The 18595-nt window shown below is 45.8% G+C and overlaps 1 protein-coding gene across 8 annotated transcripts in view; it reads right to left on the reverse strand.

Moving 5' to 3' along the window:
* ITPR2 (inositol 1,4,5-trisphosphate receptor type 2) overlaps positions 1–18595 on the reverse strand; it is a 352451-nt gene that overhangs the window by 264104 nt on the left and 69752 nt on the right. For 7 of the 8 annotated variants that reach the window (XM_053252992.1, XM_053252990.1, XM_053252995.1 and 4 more), the window contains 4 exons: positions 11296–11340; positions 5197–5351; positions 2260–2359; positions 2006–2166 (listed from right to left, as the gene is read on the reverse strand). In XM_053252992.1, the coding sequence (XP_053108967.1) occupies positions 2006–2166; positions 2260–2359; positions 5197–5351; positions 11296–11340 (461 nt within the window). The remainder of the gene's footprint in view (positions 1–2005; positions 2167–2259; positions 2360–5196; positions 5352–11295; positions 11341–18595) is intronic. The other variant, XM_053252991.1, reaches the window with a different exon arrangement.

Below are 18595 nucleotides of genomic sequence, written 5' to 3' on the forward strand. Positions count from 1 at the left end.
TCCTGCATTCTAACAAAGACAACCACAGGGCTTTGTGGTCGCCAGGAGTCAACATCAACTCAACAGCACACTTTAGCTAAGCTACACCAAGCCCAGCAGACACTGAATGTGCTGAAAGATGTATGAATAGCCTTGCTGGTGTCTGACATGGAAGAGTCCCAGGAAGAATGGGTCATGACCCCTGAGTTGGAAACCAGGGGCTCTCGAGGTGAAGTGATTGTGACCCCTGAGCCTGACTCTGACTGAGAGGACTCACAGGCTGAGACAAGCTTCGAGGGGCCGTCACCCTCACCAATGGAAATACCAGCACCTGCTGACCCCGTCAACACACCTTTGCCTGTGTACTCTGAATTGGAGGATGAACCTGAAGCACCCCAATCCCCACCAGCAGCCACCCAGCTATGCTGCAGCAGTGAAGCCAGAGCTTAAGAAATATGGTACACCCCCCTTTGAGACATTCCAGGCTCAGGTGTGGCTGCAGTGCTGGCTCTGTATTTAAAACCTCAGTTTGTCTCCACCATTTTCTGAAGCAGCTTTGTTGTGGATGTGTGCTATGCTGCTCCTGCTCTTGGTTTCCCTGGCTTCTGACCCATTGCTTGTTTTTGGACTTGAACACTGCCTGCCCCTATAGATTGATCTTTGTCTCCTGACCTCCTGATTGCTTGACTTGGCCTTGCCTGCTCCTACAGTGTGCTCCCTGCCACATGTGACCCGCCCACGTACACCAGATGGGTGGAAGAACTGTGACAAGAATGCTAGATTAGCAGGATCTCAGATATCCTCTTAGCTACTTTTATGTATTAGACTAAGAAATAATGAGCTTAATTCTGTAACCTTGTACTTATGATATTATGTCTTTTACTCAGGACACCTGGCATATGTATACTATATAGTAAGGTAGCATAATTGTAATTCTATATAGCAAGTTAGCATAATTGTTGCCTCCTTCATCAAAAGTCCCATTTTGAAAGACTGATAGACTTTGTGACCAAAGGTCCAGAAAGTAGGGGTGTGCACGTGCTGGGTTGGCGCCTCTTCTGAGAAGCACCGAACCAGTGCTGGTGTTTGAACCAGTTCGATGGGACAGGGAGCAGTAAGCAGGTAAGAAGCTCCTTACCTGCTTGTCCCTGCCCCATCGCTTTTCTGGTGGCAGTGCCCGCTCTCCAAAAGACAGCACGTAGCTGTAGCGCTGATCCCTGCAACCTCCGTGTGCGTTGGCTGGCCTGCATGTAAGGGCAGCACACATGTGTGCCAACATTGCATGGAGGCTACAGGAAACAATGCCGTAGCTACACCCTGCTTTTTGGAGAGTGGGTGCCACTGCCAGAAAAGCGGTGGGATGGAGATGAGCAGGTAAGGAGCTCCTTACCTGCTTTAAGGGAACTACACCGCACCCTACCCTGCTAGTGGCTGCCCGAGCCATTCGTGCACATCCCTACCAGAAGAAAAAGTGATGACTGTTTAACAATCGGCATCTGACCACCAAGGCCGAAGACTTGAATTAAAAGAAAAGTGACAACTTAACTTGACGTCCTGGAGTGCAGAAGACAGGAAGCTGTGTATGCTGACAAGATGAAAGGAGAACATCTGAAGACCCAAGCCCAGACAGGTGGCATCAGAGTTGTCATAACTATATGTTTTGATGGATGTGAGGACTGACACCAAGAGCAGTCAAGGGCCAAGAAGGATGTAAAACCAGACCACTTGAGATCCAACTCTCAGAGGACAGGTCCAGAAGACATGTGTCCTCACAATTGCTGCAGCATCCCATCTTCTCATCAAACTCTAGCATCTTCAATCACCAGGAGAAACCTTGACCTGGCCAATCAATTGGTTTCCCTGCACCTTTGGTAAATTGTGTGTCATGCATGGGGGTGAGTTGGGCCTACAGCTAGTGCCAGGGGTTAATGCTACCTGATTACAGAGGTCTATTAATTAGCCAATTTGCTTGGTAGCCTTCTATCATGGGAGGAAATAGGGCAGTAAGTAATCAAGGATCACTGACCTCCTTTCATTTTGTGTGACTGAGCCATTCTCAAGTTTCTTAACAGTTGAAGCTAAAACTTTGTTGGCATCATTGGCAAAATCCAAATCTCTAACTTCAGAGAGTGGAACAGATACAATAGCAAAAGCTTCCTTGTCTTCTTTTGTTTGGCAAGTTCCAATCTACAATGTTGAAGAAAAAGATTAATTATATCTTAACTCTGACTGCCTGCGCCCCTGCCGCCTTTTAACCAGTTTACTACTCTCAATATTTACCTTTAACATAACAGGCCTTTCTTCATCTTTGTCTATTGGAATACTGGTACTGGTGACCCATGTATTGGTACAAAGGTGTCTCAGTCGAACATATGAATTCCTAAAGGCAAACAGAAAAAAACAGCTCTAAATAACTGAAATACAAGTAATTTGAGCACACTATATTGTTTCTGAAACCACTGTGAATAAATAGGCAGCAATCCTGCACACAGCTAGGGTGCTTACTTCCTACTGACTCGGTTTTTTAAAAAGAGAGAAGAGTTAGGGAGTAGAAATATTGGCACATATAAACACAAACATAGAACAACTACAGTAGATTTCATAATACAATATGGTGCATGCTCCAGTCCTCCACTACATACTGAAGGAACATGCAAAGTGGGTACTTCATGAAGAGCCATGATGTTCCATTTCATCCGTGACAAGAATATGGAAAAACCTTGATTGTACACTTGACACACTGAACACTAGCCAGCAGAACAATCTGAACTTCCTCACTGGTTAAATTGCTCCTGCTTTGATTGCTGCCCTGGAGGGCATTTCCAGCTACTTGGAGGTTTTTCACACATGGCTCTATGCCTCGGGGTATCTAAAGAGCGAATTTGCTTCCGATTCGAGGCATTTTAATTCGAGGGATTAGATGGACCATTCACATAGCCATCAGCACCTCCTTCGCATAGCCATCAGCACCTTCGGAGAAAGCAGAAGCACTGGAGTTTTTTTTTCAAAAGCTGCTGGAAATAGAGGATTTTTTTTACCCTGAACATAACTCAGGCTAAGCCAGAATTCACAGCCTCCTTTTGGACAAAAAACAAAGCCCTGTCTGTCCTGGTCCCCAATAGCCCGCAGGGAGGTTGGGTTAAATCCAGCAAATTTGTGGACTGGCACACTCCAATCAGGAGTGGATTGGGGGAAAAGCCCTGTCCGTAAAACCTCCTGGGGAATTCCCAGCTCCCAGATATGAAATATGCAGATTTTATATCTGCATCTGGACAAATGTTCCCCAAATTGTTTAGTTAGGCAATTACATAGGAGCAGGGAATTCCCCAGATAGCTGGAAATGCCCTCCAGGACAGCAATCAAAGCCAGAGCAATTTAACCAGTGAGGAAGTTCAGATTGTTCAACTCTGCAGCAATGTGAACTTCATGCATCACAGACTAACAGCTAATATGGTCATATTTATTTATTTCTTATTTATTAATTATTTATTATTTAAAAATTTATACCGCCCTTCCAAAAGGCTCGGGGCGGTTTACATTAAAACACCATTAAAATCAACTAACAAAAGAAAAATTATAAACTACATAAAATAATAATTAACAATTAAAACATTATAAAACACCAATTAAATAGCCAAAACAATTTAAAAACAAGTTTTAAAAAGCTGAGAAAGCTTGGTTAAAGAGATGCGTTTTCAGTAGTTTCTTAAAAATTGCCAGAGATGGGGAGGCTCGTATCTTATTAGGAAGTGCATTCCACAATCTTGGGGCAGCAACGGAGAAGGCCCGTCTCTGTGTAGCCACCAAACGAGTTGGCGGCAATTAGAGACGGACCTCCTCAGATGACCTCAATGGGCGGTGGGGATTGTACTGAAGAAGACGTTCTCTTAAATACCCAGGGCCTAAGCCGTTTAGGGCTTTGTAAGTTATACCTAGCACTTTGTATTTTGCCTGGAAACCTATTGGCAGCCAGTGTAGCTCCATCAACAGAGGAATAACATGGTCTCTCCGAGATGACCCAGAGACCAACCTGGCTGCCGCATTCTGAACCCAACTGAAGTTTCTGGACTACGTACAAAGGCAGCCCCACGTAGAGCGCATTACAGAAGTATGGTATCATATGGTAAAGTAATCATATGGTAAAGTAATCCATAGAGAATGGGTGCAATCTTACTCTCGATTGCAGAGAAGGGAAGAGCAAAGAAGGAGCTTTTTGTTCAGGTTAGAAGAGAATGGGCAGGCAGAAATATACTGGCTGGCCTTCTCTTCCCTCCTCTCTTGATACATTTTCCAACTGAGAACAGCAAAGCAAGAGAGAGGAAGTTATATTATAGAATGCAGCTTTGAGCATCTGGATTCACCCACCCTTTTGCTTTGTATTGTTTCACTGCAATGTTTGTGTGCTTCATATCATGGCTTAATTAGATTCGGGGTACACAACCTAAGATAAGGACGAGGGTTTTCAGACAGAAATGATGGTGCTATGGACGGTGCAAAGGATGTAATGGGTATGCCAATATTATTACATTAAATGACCATTTAACTTTGTTACCTCATTGCTCTGGTGCTGCTTGATGAAAACAATGTGCCAACTAGTTTGTAGTGGTACAAGCAGGAACAGCTGAGGCAGCCATCCTGGACTCACCACAGGCCTGGATTACGTATTAGTAAATTCTTACTAAATCTGAAGTTTTGACATTCTCATAGACCAGGTTGCTCAACTTTGGACCTCCTGCAGATGTTGGAAAACTCCCATAATCCCTGGTTACTGGCCACTGTGGCTGGGGATTATGAGAGTTGTAGTCCAAAAACAGCTGTGGGGCCTAAGTTGAGCAGGCCTGTCATAGGTGAATGTAACTGCTCCCAGGTAGAGATAACCCTGGTCAGTTTCTCAGAGGAAAATGAAAGCAATATGGGAAAAATGACTTGAAAACCAGAGTTAGTCATTTAAAAGGCTTGTTTTCCTAAATAAATAATCTAATCTCCCAGCTAACATCTGGCCCGTTATGTTCATTGTGACACTTTCTTTTGAAATCTTCATTATTAACTTCATAATTATTTTACAGACAGTTGCAGCACTGTCATATTTTATACATCTTTTGCTTGCCTATCAATATTAACTGCAGGATACAACTAGCACAAGGTTGACCTTTCTTTACTTCTGTACACAAATATAGGTGTACATCTACACCTAGCATTTTATGTATGCAACAGTACCTTGGAACCAAGCAATCAGCTCGCTGCAGAGTGGTAGCATCCAGTTCAAAAAGAGAGGCAATGTCATTTCCATGTGGCACAGACACCAAAGTATACATAATCTTCTCCCCTGCCTGTCGTTTCTTCTTTGAAGTGAGAAGTTCGCTGTCTCTCTGCTGATGAGGAACAAGGATTATCTGGTTTGTACTGGAGCCTATCAAACTCCTCAAAAAAATTTTTTTTTCTAAATAAGCTACTACAATAGAATTTTGTATGTCCTTCCTAGTACTGTATGCAACACAGAAAGAGTAATTTGCCTCAAGGATGTTGGGATGCAAGCAGTCAATACCACACAAATAGGTCAGATAGCAATAGCAATAGCACTTACATTTATATACCGCTTTATAGCTGGAGCTCTCTAAGCGGTTTACAATGATTTAGCATATTGCCCCCAACATTCTGGGTACTCATTTTACCGACCTCAGTTTTACCCATTGGTCAGATGCCAATGAAAAGCTCCTATGACCAGATATATTATTACTCAACATGAGCCACATCAAAAACCTGCTGTGAGTTTGATAGAGCACTTCATGACTAGCAGATGCAACCACACAGCAAATCGTTTCCAAGAAGACAAAGATTAAGGCAAAGAACAGATGGAAGATGCAGAGCATCAAGAAAGAACTTGTTCTTTTCCCCAGCCACCAAGGATATTCTACCAGTGAGAAGGGATTGGTCAGGACACATGCTCTGTTTATATCAATCTTGCTGAGCATTTTAGCTGAGTTGTGGTATATGCACGACCAGAGAGCCTATATGAAAAATTATCAGCATGGACAGATGGCACACAAACCTGCAGGATGTAATGTTAACAAATTAGAACACAAAGAATGCAGGTCTTGGTTGAATTTCAAGGCCAATGGAGATGCAGAAAAATCATGTGGTGTGGCCTTCCTGGGACTGTACAGAAGGGTGGTATGCTTGAATATTAAAGGAATATTAAAGAATATTAAAGTGTGCCGTTGAGTCAATGTCGACTCCTGTGACCACAGAGCCCTGTGGTTGTCTTTGGTAGAATACAGGAGAGGTTTATCATTGCTATCTCCCATGCAGTATAAGATGATGCCTTTCAGCATTTTTCCTACATCGCTGCTGCCAGATATAGGTGTTTCCCATCGTCTGGGAAACATACCAGTGGGGGATTCGAACTGGCAACCTCTGGCTTGCTAGTCAAGTCATTTCCCCGCTGTGCCATTAGATGGCTATGCTTGAATACTACTACAATAAGCTAAAAACAGCTCTTTGAGCACAGAAAGATAGCATGTCAGGGAGGATTTTAACCTAATCCCCCTGCTACATATTACTTTTCTACATGCAGAGGGTTTTTTTAAAACCTGGAGGAGCATTCAAATATTGGATTCATTGCCAACAATCTAAAGTAATACAGTTTTGACTCCTGATTACCTACTTGGCACTCTGGCTCCTAACTTCTGATTTGACTTGACCTTTGGCTTGTTCCTGACCTGACTCCCATTCTGACCCTCTAGCTTTAGGAACACAGGAATATAGGAAGCTGCCATATACTGAGTCAGAGCATTGGTCTATCTAGCTCAGTATTGTCTTCACAGACAGGCAGCAACTTCTCCAAGGTTGCAGGCAGGAATCTCTCTCAGCCCTAACTTGGAGAAGCCAGGGAGGGAACTTGAAACCTTCTGCTCTTCCCAGAATGGCTCCATCCCCTAAGGAGAATATCTTATAGTGCTTACATGTCATCTCCCATTCATATGCAACCAGGGCAGAGCATGCTTAGTTAAGAGGACAAGTCATGCTTGCTACCACAAGACCAGCTCTCCTCTCAAAGAGATTCTCCAAGGGTCAAGAGCTTTGACTGATACTCAGCTTAACCTCCAGTGTGTTCCTGGCCTCTGTCTGACTCTTTGGCTCCTGGTGACTACTTGGTCTGACCCTCGGTGTGTCCCTGACTCCTGGCTTCTGTCTTGATCCTCCTGGCTTCTGACTGCCCACCTGGCATGACCTCTTGTGAGCTCTTGATTCTCCCAGTTGTAGCTCTGGACTTGTGCCCCATAGCAACTGCTGCCCCCAGCCCTGCTACCTGGGGGTATTTGAGGACCCTGCACCCAGGTTTACTTTTAAATGAACACAGGCAGAGTCATTCACACAAAAACATGTACCTGTGCCTGTACAACATAATGTCTGAATAGGACTCAAATGTGAACCAGTTTAAAATCACTTCAGCAGGTGTGTAAAGAGCCAGAAATCTCATACAATGTTAACAGAGTCCAGGGTCAATAGGTTAGATGAGCTCTTGCTTGCTCATGCTCTATTTTAAATTCTGAACAAACAGCAAACAGATAAAATTAATGACCAGTCTCCTCCTCAAAGTTACTGGAGTTTGGCAGCCAGCACAGCAGTTTGCCTCCTGTAACACCTTTCAGCACTGATTCATTTGTGAGTCATCATATTTTTTGTGAGTCACTTTATTATTCGTCAGGACATCACGTTACAAATTTTGCTAAGAGGAGGAGGAGGAGACAGGGACATTCTGTAAGAAACAATATGTCTCTTCTCTAAGCTGATCCAGACTTGTGTGCATCAATAAAATAAAATTATAATATTATTAATTATTATTATTATTATTTATTGTTATTATATTGTTGCACAAAGGTCTGGGTCAGCTTAGAGAAAGTATAATTGTTTCTTACAGAATGTCCCTGCCGCCTCCTCTTAGCAAATACATGTGTACTCATATATGCATCCTTTCCCTAGAGTGGTTTCCATACTGCACTTATGTAAGCACATAGATACACACGTGGCTCTCCTTTAGAGCACTGAGGAGCTTTTCCTATTAATTTTTGCCTCTCTTACATTATCACCAAGCCAGTTCCCAAATGAGCTTTTTTGTTTTTAATGACTGCACCACTGGCATTACACAGCCTGAATTGTTAATTAAGAGTGTGTGCACTTGGCAAACAACTTACAATGCTAAAGTGCTAGGAAGATGAATCCCTGCAGATGTGTTGAGGGACCTGAGTCACACTGCTGTTGCACCATGTAGCTCCAGATGGACTTACACCAGGGCACCTCTAGTCCCCCGCCCCACAAGCCTCCAAAGCCCTGGCAAACCCCAGCCATTGATGGTTCGAAGGTTGTGCAGCCAATACCACCTCCTCCTCTGGCAATGCAACTGTGGGTGGGAGGAACAGTTTCAACATATCCTATTTAAGAGATGCCAGCCAGCAGCAGTTTATCCTTGGTCTGGGGGCTCTTGAGACTGATGCAACCACTCACAAAATCTCCAGGTTTCAGGGCATCCTTCTTTCCTACCTGGCTGGGCCCTGAGAGAAAGTTGCTCACTACCACTACCATACAAAGGCTAAGGGCACATAGATGGTCTCAGGGATCAGCAGTGGACCTTTCTGGGGGACATGGACCTTGGCAGCTACCCAGCAATGCCAACCCCTGACACCAGCCTGAACTGGGCTCCAAAAACCAAAGTATGCCTCCAAAACACAGATAGATAGATAGATAGATAGATAGATAGATAGATAGATAGATAGATAGATAGATAGATAGACTTTATTACAGTCTTTGACCAGAAACATGAAAGAAAAGAACATGAAGAAAAGAACATAATGTCACACCTATTATAATAGCAACAATATATTTTTTTACAGATAAACACAGAAAAAAGCGCAATTCTGGAAAAATTGGGGTGAGAGAATAGCCCAATTCTAGAAAAAACTGAGAGACCTTCTTCTGTTCCCAGTGATGTCATCAGAAGCATGACAGGGTCTGATCCCTCCTGCAAATCCCCCAGTGAGTCTCTAACCCCCATCCACCAGTGGCAGACAGTGCAGGTGGGGCAGAAAATGAGCTGCAGGTGAGGCCCGTTCTCTCACCCCGCCCCAGCTGTCTCTCTGTCTCCAACCTCTCCCCGCTGTGGACTTAATCCGAAGCATGCTGCAGTCACACTCCCTGTCATGCTCCCAATGACACCACTGGGAGTACAGTAGGATCCCCCCCTTCCTCCCCCCCCCCCAGAATTGGGCTTGGAATCAACAGAACATGCTGGCTGGAATTCGCCAGGTTGGGAAACATGGGAAGCAGTATATAAATATTAGTCGTATTGGTATTTGTTGCATTTCTCATCTTTGCGTTGCCCCCTCATGCCCCACCTGTAACAGCTGCCACTGCCCCACCCATACTAGCTGCCACTGCCATCTACCTACCTGCCCACCAGCCTCCCATTGCCCACTTATCTCAGGTACTAGGAGTGCTGGGAAATGTAGTTTGCCATGTAAGGAGGTGGTTTGGAGATGGGCAGATAGATGGGAGGGATGGTTCTTCTCTGGTTCAAACTGTAGGATAATTTTCAGGACTGTAATACTTGCCTTGTTTCTGAAGGAGCATTACAAGCCACTTAAATATGTAATTCCAAGCCAGGAAATACAAATTTCAGACCTACCAATTGTCATACATTGTGTACACCTGACTAGGTCTACGAATTCTGCAGCAGTTGAATCAATTGTAGGAAAGCAAACAGCCTCCAAAGAGAAAAATAATGATAATCAGGTTCCCAGCTGTTCTTAATATATTTCCACAATGTGTAGTACCCCCAAGAATGATGAGTGTCTATGTGATCAGAAATATTCCGCAACACAAATATACAGATTTAACAGGAACTCTGACATACAGATCTACATATGTTTGATATACTATATACTTTGCTAATGGAGCACAGTAATTTTTACTTTTAAAGTAAACTTTTCAAGTAGGGGATCTCTTATATTAAGCAGGGAGAGAGCAACTGTCCCTATCCAACACCAGCACAGCATTCTTCCAGTGGCTGTTGCTGGTGTCTACCTTATGTTTCTTTTTAGATTGTGAGCCCTTTGGGGACAAGGGAACCATCTTTACTTATTATTTATTTTTCTATGTGGACCGCTTTGATAATTTTTGTTGAAAAGAGATATATAAGTAGCAGTAGCCTATAAATTTGAACCATGCAATCTTCAAAAGGTGGGGAAAGCCTAATCTGATAACTGTTTTAACATTACAGGAAGACCTTCATGTGAGACAGTCTTTTGGGTTTCAGACTGGCGGGCGGTGGGGGGTGATTCCTAAGAGACATTTTACCCTCTCAATTACAAAGAAATGTAAAAGACATAAGCTTGATTCAGACATTATGCTGTATGAATGACTGTACCTGTGTTCGTTTTAAAAGTGAACCTGGATAAAGGCCCTCCAAATGCATGGTACTGTAACACAGAAAGTGTACCTCTGAACCTGTATTTAACATGATTGTACTTGTGTACAGATCTGTACCTGTGCACACTGTACACTCGTATGAGTGTTGAACATAATGTGTGAATGGGTCTATAGAACTAGTCTTTCTGCTGGGCTATTTTTTTGGCTGGGAATGTTTCAAACGGGTTTGGAAAAAAAAAAAGTTTCATTCAAGGTCAGCAATATCAGAAGCCTAATTTCTCGAGGATACTGTTTCCAAAATGTGAAATATTTTCTTTCAATATGGAGTGTAATAAAGCAGAGGAACCAGACCCATCCAGTTATTCTCTGTGGCTCAAAAAAATAAAATAAAAAGTGATGCAAACACAGCTTGGTCTACCTTTTGTTCTCATAGAGACTAAGCCAATAATTCTGACTACCTGTTTAGACATTACTTTCCACCCACCTATATGTGCAGTGAGATCAACAGTCATCCTCAAGCCTGTGTGTTTCCTTTCTGTCCCTCCATGGGCATAATATCCAAGTGAGAGAACAAAGAAGGAGCAGTTATTAGGGAGCGGGATTCCAGTTTTATTCTTGGGTTGTATGTTTTATTCTTTTTATTGTGAACTGCTTTGGATGACTTTTGTGAGGAAAAGTGGTTGACAGATATTAAAATAACTGAATACATAAAAGCATTCTGATCACATCAGCATAGTATTTCTAAATTCCTAGCTCTATAAGAGAAAAATAATTTATCCATATTGTACCATTTGCTTCCAGAGCCTAAACATCAAAGTCTTTCTTTCAAACTAGATTTGATTATGAAAAGAAATATTCCACGAAATATTTAAATAAGCAGCTGCCACTTACCACAGCCTTTTCCCCATTAGTACAATCTGGATAGTGTGGATTAAGCTGCAAAAAGAAAGGATGTGATTAACTATTTGGAGGAGGTTTCTTTAACATCTTGTTTTAAAACGAGTATCTATGCCAGGGTTGAAAAGTCGACACAGTGTTTTGTGTTCCACATGCATTCAAGGGACATCAGCTCCTCCGTTCTTCCCACATCTCCCCCTTCCTATCCCAGCCCACAAAAAACTGCCTTTGAGTGGCAGGACGCCCTCTGAAGGAGAATTCAGCAAGGTGTGAGGTGCTGCCCCTAGAAAACTGCCCAACTCCCCCCTCATGTGCAGGCAGATGGGCATCTTCCGATCCTGGCCATATCCTTTACCCAAACCAAATAGGTCCAGGTAACAGAACTGAACAAGGAAATATACTGAATTATATATAATCATAATAGATTGATTATATGTCCCCAAACATATTATATGTTCTCTAAGAGGCAGTTCAAACATTACTTTGGGCCAGATTCTCATTTGCAGAACTCTTCAGCTTGCATGATTACCAGAATGCATATGATGGCAGCTCATCATTAGTACTTTTTTGTGATGTCTAAAGCTTCAAAAGGTGCATTAATTAGCAGTGAGCACTCACTATTCAGAATTGTTCAAGTAAGTAAAGTACTGTATCTTTATTCAGGAGCGAAAGTAGTGTCCTCATATATCCCTATTATACTGTGCAGGTCTGGCGGGGGGGGGGGGGATAAGGCCACATTTTTCTTTCCAATGCACTGAACACAGCAGGCCTGTTCAGACATTATTAAAACCACAGACACTGTACCCAGATACAGCACCCACGGAAGAGTGCCAGCAAGCCCACCCTCACGCTGACACATTCTTAAACGATACTCTCCACCACTCTCCATACATACATACCCCATTTGTCTAAAGAGACAAATGCTGCACTCAGGGAAATAACCTCTAAGGATAATTAAGAATCATGGGAAGGGTGAGAACAAAGGAACATAGGAAAGTGCCTTATACCCAGTCAGACCATTGGGCCATCTAGCTCAGAACTGTCTGCACAGACTGGTAGCGTCTCTCCAAGGCTACAGTCAGGCTTCTTTCCCAGCCCTACCTGGAGATGCCAGGGACTGAACCTAGGACCTTCTGCAAGAAAAGCAGATGCTCTGCCATGGAACTACAGCCCCCTCCCCATCTCTCCATAGGTACTGCAAATACTGTACATGTGGAGAGTGGGTGGGAGAATGGCTAAAGAGCACATCTGTGTGGGGGCAAGGTTTAATAATGCTTTCCTAAGGGCATTGTTTCTGGGTACAGCCTCCACAGTTTTCACAATGCCTGAACAGGGCTCCAAAAACATTTTTAATGTACAGGTAAAATCTCTCTCTCTCTTGCTAATTCTTAAGATATTTATCACACTTATTGAGCTCCTGTCTCAGCTTTCCAGTGGCTTTTAAACACCTAGTTCACAGATCCACTGGTGTGCTTAATCACCTGCCTAATAAGGCTCTTTGGCTGGGTTCCGTTTTTATGGCCAAAAAAAGAAAAAGAATTCATCTCTTTTGAGGTTTTATATGTCCCTATCATTCTCTCTGTAGAAGTAACGTATTTCACAGAAAACAGAGCGTTGGTTTCACTTACCGTGAAGGCTTCTGACATCTCATTGGGTTATCCCTCTCAGGAGCTCCAAGGCAGGACAGAATTTGATTGGATTAAAAAAGCAAGTCCCGCCTACCCGAGCCCAAGGGGGATAACCCCTCCCCAGTTCTTTCGGGCCGAGAGGCGAACTAGGCTTGCACCCTACAGGGAAGAATGAGAGTGAAAAGGAAAGCAGGAAGGAAATCCCAGGCCTGGGCCCTATAAACTCTCTTGATAGAGAGTAGGTCAGAGCACCACAGCTGGGTGGGCCGAGATGTCGCAGGCTGCATCAACCAGAAGAAGCCTTCATGGTAAGTGAAACCAACGGTCTGTTCTTGGTTGCTGCCAGCCAGGGACATCTCAGTGGGACATACCACAGCTGACCAACTCGGGCGGGGGTAGTCTGACCTATTATCGAGGAAGGACCTGCTGCAGCACCCATCTCCCAAAGGATGCTCTGGCGGATGCATATTCGTCGCTTTTGTAGTGCTTAGTGAATGTTGATGAGGAGGCCCATGTGGCCGCCCTGCAGATCTCTTCAATGGAGGCGATAGTGGAGAAGGCCGCCGATGCTGATGCTGCCCTCATGGAATGGGCTACAATTGAGGTTGGTGGTCTGAGGCGTTGGGATTAGTACGCCATCAAGATGCAGGCTTTGATCCATCTTGCAATGGTAGTCGAAGAGACTGCTGACCCCATGGAGCATGGATAAAAGGAAATGAACATCGTGTCCGAGGTTCAGAACGAGGCAGAGCGCTTGATGTAAACCTTGAGACAACGGCGCACATCCAGCTTGTGACACCTTTTTTTGGTAGGGTGAGTCAGCCGGGGACAGAAGGATGGCAGGAACGCGTCTTGGGAGAGATGGAATGCAGATGCCATCTTTGGACACAGAAAGGGGTCCGGAATCAAGTGCACCGCATCCTCAAGGAAGATGCAGAAAGATTTATTTACAGACAGAGCCTGAAGTTCAGAGATTCTCCTGGCTGAGGTAATGGCCACCAGGTAGGCCAACTTAAACGTGAGAATCCGAATAGGAATGGTTTGAATTGGTTCAAAGGGCTGTGATTGGAGCGCTCGAAGGACTATGTGCAAGTCCCAGGAGGAGAACCTATGCACTGTAGGTGGAGACAGGAGAGAAGCGCCTCTTAGGAACCGGCAAAGGTCAGCATGAGCCTGAGCAATCTGGGAGTCCATACCCTACAGCAGAGGAAGTAGGGACTCTGCCTGTCGTTTCAGGGTGTTAGGATGGAGGCCTTTCTCCAGGCCATCCTGAAGGAACTGAAGAAGATGCTGGATGGATGCCGAGCCTCATGGGATGGAGTGCCGAGAGCTTCAGCGCAGGAACATCGTCCATGTGTATTGGTATACTCTCTCAGTTGAGGGTCGGCGAGAGGCCAGCATAGTGTTCAGGACCATGCCAGAGAAGCCTTTCCGCCTGAGGAGGCACCGCTCAGTCTCCAGGCGGCAAGTCGCAACCAGGCTGGATCAGATGTAGGATGGGTCCCTGTGACAGAAGGTCGGGATTTGGAGGGAGCTCCCATGGGGTTGCAGTCGCTAAGACATGGCTCGCTTGGATGGATGGCTGAAAGGCTAAGAGAGCTAGCCTAATGGCTCGGAGTTCCCTCCAGTTGATGCTGTGATCTCTTTCCTAGGGGGACCAGAGATTTAAAAGGATAAATCTGTAAATAAAAGGAACCACTGTAGGTCGCAGAGATGGAAGCAAGCCCAAGGTACCGCGTCTATTGTGGCCACCATGAGACCCAGGAGTTTCGCCAGATCGCTGAGTGGGGCCTTTGGGGCTGCTAGGACGCGACTGACCTTGTATTGGAGGAATAGCTGACGGTCTGGAGGTAGAGAGAGAGCGGCCACTGTTGTGTCTATAATGATTCCTAGATGGCGAATTTGGTGAGACGGAGTCAGATGGCTTTTTTTGACATTTATGGTGAACCCATGGAGGTCCAGGACTGAGAGAGTGGCCCCGATATCCCTCTGGGCTTCTTGAATGGAGCGAGATTGCAGAAGCAAGTCGTCGAGGTATGCAAAGGCCCTGACCCCTTGCATGCGTAGACATGCCATCAGTGGTGCAAGGACTTCCGTGAATACGCGGGGGGCAGATGACAGGCCGAATGGCAAGGCTACATACTGGAAGTGTCAGCCCGCGTATTTGAAGCGAAGGTACCTCCTGCTGTCCAGGTGGATTGGAACATGGAGGTACGCTTCCTTTAGGTCAATTGACGCCAGGAGGTCGTGGTGGTGTAGTGCTTCCACTATAGATCTTAGAGTTTCCATGCAGAAGTGGTCCCAGCGAACTGATTTGTTCAGTTGTTTTAAGTCTCGCATTGCTCTTGTGGAGCCATCCTTCTTTGGCACGGTAAACAGAATAGAATAGACCCCTCTGCCCTCCTCCATTGAGGGAACTGGTTCGACCACCTTGATGTCCATGAGATGCTGAATGGCTTGGAGCATTTTGGAGTGTTTTTCGAAGGACCGGGACCTTGGCGTTGGAAGGAACCTGTAGGATGGAGGAGAGATTAATTCTATTTTGTATCCATGTCTGATGATGTCGAGAACCCACTTGTCCGAAGTTGAGGCCTCTCAGGCATGGAGAAATGCGGACAAACGCGCGCCCTCCCCCATGCCAGGTAGGCCTTGCGTCATTGTTGTTGTTGTTTGGACTTAGAGGGTGGGGTATTCTTGAATGTCCCTGCGCCTCTGAAGGACTGGCATGGTCTGTTCCAGAAGCCTCTCTGTGACCTATAGTCTGCGCCCCTGAAGGGGCAAAAATCTTGAAAGGACTGATTAGGTTGACGATATTGGAACGGCCTACAAAAAGAGGGTTTGTCGGTCCTTTGGGGAACAGAGGTTGGCATGGCCTTCTTTCTATCTTTGGACTCTATGAGCACGTCCTGCAAGGTCGATTCCCCAAAGAGTTTAGTGGAGTCATAGGGCACAGAGGTAAGGTTGATCCTAAAGGAAGGATTCACTTGCCAGTTTTTGAGTCATAAGTGCCGCCTGCCAACCACCACGGCCGCGGAGACTCTAGAAGAGAAATGGATGGCGTCCAGGGTTGCATCCGCCGTAAAGGCCTGGGCCTTCTGGATTTTTAATAGCTGCTGGCACATGCATACTGGGTCAGAAGAGGGATTAACTGAGTAAACCATCCACCCATAAGAGGGAGGCCCTGGCTGCCATAGAGGCCGTCGAGGTGGCGCGGGTCACTTTTAAATAAGAGTTCAGCTTTCCTGTCACCTAGATCTTTGAAGGATGTTTCGCTATCCTTTGGCACCAGTGAACCTGACACCAGTTGGACAATGGGTGCATCGGTACTGGGTGTCTTGAGCATATCCGATGCCTTCTGCTGGAAAGAGTAAAATTTGTTAGCTATTGCCATGGGCCTATGATTTTGAGCTGGTAGGAGCCATTCTTCTTTCACCACATCAGAAAAAAGTTCAGGCATAGGCAATAAGAAATCTTTAGCTTTTGCTCTAGGAAAGACCAAATCACCCTTGGTTGTCTCCTGTTCCTGTGTAGGCTTTGTGTGGAGACCAATTGGTTTAATTATTTTTGTCATAAGTGGGGGTAGTCCTCTGCCACAAATAGGCGTTGGGATACTGATGATGGTTCTTCCCCCTCCCCGCCTGACCATTCGCCCTCCTCATCTGAGGCAGTGTCTGAGTCAGAGTCAGGACGCTGGGGTTCCAGTGGGGGTTCCCCTTCATGGTCAGAAGCTTCAGAAGAGTGGAGGTCTGGACCAGCAGGAATTGTTTTGACCGGGACTATATGTTTTGTCTTAGCCTTGGCTTTCTTAGAAGCAGGGGTAGAAGCAGCGCTGGACGAGGATTCAGGACTGAAAGACCTATGCCTAGATTTACGCTTAGTTTTCTTTGATTTAGGCTTTTGGGGTTGCCTGACCTGAAGGACTGTAACCACTATGGCATTTTTAAACCAGGCCTGCCATTCAGGGGGAATTACTATAGGTAAATAAATGGCTGGACCCTGGCTGGTAGCTGCCACTACTGTGACTGGGCTCGGGGATGTAGCAGTAGATTTTGCGCCTTTCCCCACCCGTTCCTTAGAGAAAGATGCAGGTTGGTTGCCCCCATCCCCCGCTGCCCCACTTGCGGTTAGCTCCGCTTATTGGGCTTTCTCCGCCATCCTCAGTTGTTGTGCCCGCAGAGAGATGGCCCGAATCTCTTCAGAAGTTGGGGGTGGTGAGTCACTGGGCGCCTTCTGAAGTGCACCTCCTCCAGCTCGGTGTGGGACTCAGCCTCAGCTTTCCAGCAGGCCGCCGCTGAGCGCATCTTGCGGGCCGAGGGCAGGAGACGCTCAGCGGGCTCCACGGCATGCGGCGAAGAAGGCTGCAAAATGGCCGACACCCACGCAATTTCAGCAGGGAGCTTGAGCGGAAGAACGGTGGCCGAGAGCGCTGCCTGCGACGGTGCCACTGGGCTCTTGTGCAGCTCGAGAGTGGCCGAAGTGGTTGCCGGCGGCGCAGCGGGAGGGTGATCCAGCTTCTGCCCGGAGAGAACCGTTGCTGTCCGAGGCGTTTGTGGCTGCCAGGGCGGGCCCTGAAAAGGCCAAGAACAGCCGGGCCTGAAGTTCTGTTGGGAGGTTCCCCGGGGAATTAGGATTGTCCTTCTGCCCCCAAGCAACTGCTCCCTAAACGGAAGAATGAAGGGGGGGGCAGAGGACAAGGGAAGAAAGAGAAGAGGTTTTTAAAAGATTTTTTAAAGGAAAAATGAAAGGAGAGTAAAGTCCAGAGAGAAAATTTGGAAGAAATAAGGCCAAGGGGAAGCAAAAACACTCAGGTTGAGGAGAGAAGAAAAGGAGCTGCCTGGAGCTGCCGAGGACAGAAAGAACTGGGGAGGAGTTATCCCCCTCGGGCTCAGGTAGGCGGGACTTGTTTTTTTTTTATCCAATCAAATTCTGTCCTGCCTTGGAGCTCCTGAGAGGGATAACCCAATGAGATGTCCCTGGCTGGCAGCAACCAAAAGAATGTTAGTTCCTTTCACTGGTGCTGTTTTTCTCTCCACCTATAAAGCTCTGCACTGTAACTGCCATACTACATCATTTTATTGCCGTTCCCAGCTGGAGAGACTGTGGTGGCCCTTAATGAGAGTTTGGAGTCAGTGATGGGCTGGATGATGAAGCTGAATAAGCGGACGTTAAGTCCGCATAAGACAGAGGTGTTCCTGGTCAGGAGGCCCATTGATCTGGAATTAAGTTGCTTCCCAACTCTGGTTGGGCTTGCACTCCCCTTGAAAGAGCAGGAAAGAGCAAGAGCTGCCCACTATCCCCTTAACTCTGAGCAAGAAGGCTGTTCAGTAGCCCTGGAGTGGCCACTGGGGAGGAAGGAGTCGGAGACACTTTGCTGAAAGAACTAGGAGATGGATAGTGGGCAGCTCATCAAACTATTCTGTCCTTTCTCTCCCTCCTTCAGGGCAAGTGGTTCTAGAGAATGCTCCTCACACTTCCATATGCTCTTTCAAGTTGCTGTTCCTTCATGTTACAGATAAGGTTGGAAAGAAAAAACTGGTCTTTTAGATGCCAGCCTGAGACACTAACCTGAGACACTAAGGCTGATTGTTCCCAAACAGTTAATTAGGTACTAAGCCTAGCTCTGTTTGGAAGTTATTCAGAGTACAATGTATTGAGCAGTCAGAGTT

This window comes from Hemicordylus capensis, chromosome 5, assembly GCF_027244095.1.
Source record: "Hemicordylus capensis ecotype Gifberg chromosome 5, rHemCap1.1.pri, whole genome shotgun sequence".
NCBI lineage: Eukaryota > Metazoa > Chordata > Lepidosauria > Squamata > Cordylidae > Hemicordylus > Hemicordylus capensis.